Below are 5,713 nucleotides of genomic sequence, written 5' to 3'. Positions count from 1 at the left end.
CAGCTGGCCCCACCCACCTACTTTGCATACTCCTTCCATTCCACCTGGTCCTCCAGAGCCCATATGAATGCTGGGTCTGCACTCAGGGGAAGATCTATCTCACTTGGGGCACAGAGTGAACCATGGAAGGCCCAGCTTTGCTTCTCTGCCTGCTAGTGTTCTGGCTCCCAGGTGAGCACAATAGGGATGGTTCTCTCAGTGAAGACTCTTTTCAATATTTTTAGGTCATGGGACCTGACACCTTTGCTAGGCAAGCAAAATGAATGAAACTGAATATAGGCATTTATGGAATATAGATTAGTTCTACTGGGAAGACAATGTGGTATGGTCCAGATCCTATGTGTGACTTTGTGTTTTTTTTCCAACTTCAGATACCATGGGAGACGTTGTGATGACTCAGTTCCCAGCCTCTCTATCTTTGTCTCCTGGTCAAAGATCTTTCTTCACCTGCAAATCCAGTCAGGATGTTGGTGACAATGTAGCCTGGTATCAGCAGAAACCTGGGCAGGCTCCCAGGCTTCTCGTCTATGAGGTATCCAGCATGGCCAGCGGCATCCCAGGCCGATTCAGTGGGAGTGGGTATAGACAAGCCTACAATCTTATTATCAGCAGTGTGGAAGCTGAAGATGTTGGAACTTATTACTGTCAGCAGTATGAGGAATACCCTCCCACAGTGTTACATGCTTGAACATAAACCCCACCACCCAAGGGAGCATATGTGTGAGTCTGGGCTCTCCCAGCTGCATCTCTTTGTGACTCCATCTTCTTCGTGTCTTTTCAGATGTAACCACTCTGTGAACATCATGGTTTACTATTGTAGAAGGAGCTAGGTTGCCTCTTCAGCACACTTACTCTCATTCTTTCTCCTTAGTCCTAGAAGCATAGACATACACAGTGCTTGTCCTAATTTTATGAAGCACAGAATAATAATGCTGGTGTTTAGCATCACTGAGAGTTTATATTTCAAAAGTGAAGCCACTCTTAATATACTAAGCAGGAGCTGTTATAACCATTCTATTTAAATAACTAGAATTTAAACAACTTCAAAACCTTGGAAGTCTCCTTGCCAGGGAAGCAAACACTGGAAATGAGTGGTTCTCACATGATTCTCCAGAGTCCAAGTGCAGCTGTACTGAAGGTTTCTGGTACCTAACTCTATGGTCCTCAGACCTGTGTTGGCGATCAGGGGTGGAGGAACTTTTACACTCACTGAGTAGTCTATTTTCTTCATTTCTGTCTGAGGTTCTGACTGAAGGTGCTGATGGAGAGAATTGAATGCTGTTCTTCTTCCTATAAATTCATGCTAAGGTCCATTTTTGGCAGCACTACAGGAGACTCTAGAGAAAAAAGATGTTTTGAAATGTACATCATTTTTACTCTGACTCTCAAAAGATTGCATTAGAGAAAGGCCTAGACTATTCTTATATTTGATTCCAAGTATCTTCAGGAAACTGGTACTGCAGAATAAACACTTGACTGCTTACTACTAAGTCATCGGTACAAACCCAACAGCGCTCCATGGAAACATGATATAGGGTCACTGTGAGTCAGAACCGACTTGACAGCACTTAACAACAATAACAAACTTCAGGGAGTTGGTTAACAAAGAAAAAAAATACCGTTAAGTCATGTCATGAACAGAAAAAACTGAAAACATTACATCTAATACATAGAATTTATTTATGAAAACTTGAAGATATTTCTTATTTTAAAGAACAACAGCAACAGACTATTGAAATGCAGCAGAGTTCATCTTTACAATGCTCACAACTCGCTGCTCCATTTTTTCTAGGATTTAGCAGCATCAGGGGCATCAGTGGGAGTTATTAGAAATGCAAAATAGCAGGTCTCTTTACACCTGTTGAGTGTAACCATGCACTTGGCGGTATGACAGACCCCCTCTGTATACAGGGTTTCTAGAGGTGGACAATTTAGATATTGGGTACCTAAAATGGGGGACTATAAAGGCTTACACGTTTTCAAGAGGGAGTTTAGTTTCAGAGTGTGAAAGGGAAGGTAGAATCCCCACTGAATAGTTTCCATCTTGTCTAGACATGTCTGTTGAAAGGTCATTAGGATAAGATTCTTGTGATTCAATAGTGAACAATTGTTATCTTGACTAATTGTGACTGTCACAATTGTAGAGGTAGCAGTTTTGTATGAAAAGGGGGTGGGGTGAGTTAATCTTACTTTCCTGTACAGATGACCATAAGACCATCAAGCAAGAAGAGCACAAGTAGAATGTGGGACCCTCTCCAGAGGAGCAAAGACATCAGAGACAGTGGCAGAAATGGGGACATGGTGAGATAGAATAGCTGAAGGCTCTGGTCTCATGGAAAGAAAAAGACTGTGTGCTAGCAGCCAGGAGGCAGGATTGCAGAATGTATACTTTCCTTATTTAAAAGATTATATATTTCTGAGTATTTTGTGTACATACCCTGTAAAAACAAACAAACATACAAACAGAAGTGGAGGAATAGAAGCAAATACTGTCGAATGATGATACACGGGGGAGATTGTAATCATTGCAATGAACTGATGAGTGTAAACACAATATTCTCTTCTGTAAACTACCCTAGGGTCCTCTGTCCCAGAAAGTAACATTAACCCCCCACCCCCCCCTTTTGATACAAAACTTCTACCTTTACATTTGTAACAGTCGCAGTTAGTTATGATAACAATTCACAATATTTATTCACAATAAAAACTTGAAAATGTAGGCTAGATAGGAAATCTAGAGTGCTGTGAGTTTATGTTGATGAAGAAAGAACTACTTTGAAAATGAGCATGAGTTACACAACGTGAATACTGTAGCCAGTGTATAGGAACTGGACATACAGGAATTGTTCTGTGTATATTCTCAACAACAAACTCAATTATTAAAAAACAAAAAGCTGTCACTGAAAAAAAAAGGAAAGAAATGGGTTTAGATGGATCCAAATTTATGCAAAGTGTGGTTAATCCTGCTGGCTTCAGAGTCCTGATATGGGGTGCTCAGAGAGGCAGGTAGAGTGCTGACTCTGAACAGACTTCACTGCAGGGGGACCTCCTGAAGAAACTCACTGTAGGCCTGCAGAGGACAGTGTGTGTGGGGGGAGGGGTGTCATACTCTGAACAGACAGCCAGGAAAGATTTTTTGCTATCAGACATCTCCAGTAGTATGTTAGCTGTGGGTGTAGCCTCTACTCATAGTGATTGTTTGCCAGATTACCACAGGTTCAGTCAGCCATCAATAGTGCAAAGGGCACCAGAGAAACCCAAACTGAATCCCTGGTATATGTCTTCAGTTAGTTTCTAAGTCCTGTGTTGGGTGGTGTGCAGGGAGGCAGGTGGAATGTTGGCTATAAGAACGCTCTCCCCTGCAATGAGTGGTCTCTGTAGCAATTTACAGTAGACCGGGAGCTGACAGGGTTAAAGACAGGGAGGTTGCTATATATATGAGTCAGAATCAACCAAGAGTCAGTGGGCTTGGATTTCACCTAACAACCACTAAAGGGTACGCTTACGTTTATGTTTTTGCAGTGTTGATTCTGAAGTTCTGGATGCTTGATTTTGGAATTCAGTAAGCAGGTACAAGAAGGGTGGGTTTACCTTGTTGGAGATACTGAGGAAATGTTCATACTGTCTTTCCTAAGGCAAAGGTGGGGTTTTGGTATGTCATTCCCTCATGGGTGCCCCTGAGCAGGCTCTCCCATGGTGTGCTGTGTGTGGGGAACTGGACATTTCCATCTGTGGAACCTGTGGTCTGAGGTGTTCCCCTTGTCCTGCTGCCCTGCTACTTGCTCGCCGTCTCAGTGTCTGATCTTCTAGGGCCTTAAGGAGACTCAGCAGCACTCTCCCAAAGAGCCCCTGTTTGCCTTTGCCGTCTCTCATTGCGCAGCATCGTATTCCCATGACAATTTTGTGTACTCCTGGTGTGTTCATGTAGAATAAGCACTGGATCACAAGGTCGATTTATCTTCAAACCCACCAGCCACTCCTTTGAAACACTAAACAGGGTCAGTATGAGTCAGAACCAGCGTGACAGCTCTTAACAACAACAACAGCTCCATCAGATGAGCTTTCTTTCTGTTTTCCCTGTTTGGATTGTTGCCAAGTCCAGTATCCATGGCTGCTCTGAGCAAATGCTACTAATCCCAGTGTGTAGGTTCTCTTCCCTTATCTGTCATCCCAGTGGGTTCTCTTCCCAGTAACTAGATCCAAACCTATCCTCCAACACCTCTGCTACTGTCCAGAGTTCTAACACCTCAGAATTGCTTGTTTTCACTTGGTCAGTGAATCAGTTGCTGAGGGAATAAATGGGAGTGTCCACTGCCTTGCCACCTTATTTTTGTTGTCTGTTGATTTTCATTATTGCCTTCTACACCAATGTTTTAAACTGTAAATCTTGAAATTGAACATCTGAAAATAATGAAATAAACAAATTAGTGCATTGTGTGTAGCACATTTTACTAAGGATGGGGCTGGTATGGAGGTGTAGCTTTGAGTCCTTTCTGACTCATAGTGGCCTGTACCAATTTTCTAGACTATAAGTCTTTATGGGAGCAGAAAACCTCATCTTTCTCCCCTAGTGTGGCTGTTAGAGTCAAACTGCTGACCTTGCAGTTAGCAGCCCAAGGTGTAACCACGATGCAGCCAAAACAACAACAAACACAAAATCCAGACAGTCACAAATGCAGATCCTCATAACTCAAATATGTCTTAATTTGGGGTTACCTGTACTTCCTTTATGAGAATAATTAAGATTATCCATATATATCAGTAACATCCAGAACATTCTTAATGAGATATCACTCATACAATTAAATTTAATTAATAATGATAAACTTCATATTTCATAATTACACCTGGGAGTTTAAAAATTTTGAGAAAAATGGAATAGAAAGGGAATGGATTTTCTTCAAAAGCTTTTGAAACCCTCCTGTAGATGTATATAAGCCAAAACACTTGAGTTGAATCAATGACCACTCAAAGAGACCCTAGAGGACAGAATGAAGCTGCCCACATGGGGTTTCCAAGGCTACAAACTGACTGACGCAGAATGCCACAGCATGTTCTCAGGGAGCGGCTGGTGGGATTAACAACCAACCTTGTGGTGAACAATTGAATACTTACCTACTACACCACTTCTCTCTCTGTCTCTATATATTTGTTGTTAAGTGACATAGAGAAGTCGGTTCTGATTCATAGCAACACTGCACAGTGTTTCCAAGGTCCAGCTGGTGGGTTTGAACCATAGACCTTGCAGTTAGCAGCAGTCCAGTGCTAATCTTACATAATGGAATTAAAAGGTGACAGAATTTTCCATGAACTTTTTGCAGTATACATATGTGTATATTGTTGTTGTTGTGTGTTGTAACACTGGTTCCAACTCATAACGATCCTATCCCTGTATAGGATTTTTGAGCAGCAGCTGGTGTGTTTGAACCACCAACATTACGGTTTAGTCATTTCCTACATTCCATAACAGGACAACTTTAGGATTATCTCTCCCTTTGTATGCCTGTGTGCGTGTGTTGTGTTGGGGTGTGTGTAGGAGTCCTTGTGTGACAATGTAGGATAAACTCTGTACTGCTAACCACAAGGTAAGTGGTTCAAACCCAACCATCATTCCTTGGAAACAGTATACACAATCACTGTGCTTTGGAACCGATTCTATCGTACTCAATATTATAATATACAATACAATATAATATATTTTATTAGATATTAT

The 5,713-nt window shown here is 41.7% G+C and overlaps 1 gene segment (V, D, J or C); it reads left to right on the top strand.

Moving 5' to 3' along the window:
* Nucleotides 1-122: 122 nt before the first annotated feature.
* Nucleotides 123-688, top strand: LOC102833005. The segment is given in 2 exon segments: nt 123-171; nt 372-688. Coding segments are annotated over 2 exon segments (366 nt in total).
* Nucleotides 689-5,713: the final 5,025 nt, after the last annotated feature.

This window comes from Chrysochloris asiatica, unplaced genomic scaffold, assembly GCF_000296735.1.
Source record: "Chrysochloris asiatica unplaced genomic scaffold, ChrAsi1.0 scaffold00559, whole genome shotgun sequence".
Classification (NCBI taxonomy): Eukaryota; Metazoa; Chordata; class Mammalia; order Afrosoricida; family Chrysochloridae; genus Chrysochloris; species Chrysochloris asiatica.
The sequence above is the reverse complement of the archived record's forward strand: the minus strand, read 5'-3'. Positions and strand labels throughout refer to the sequence as shown.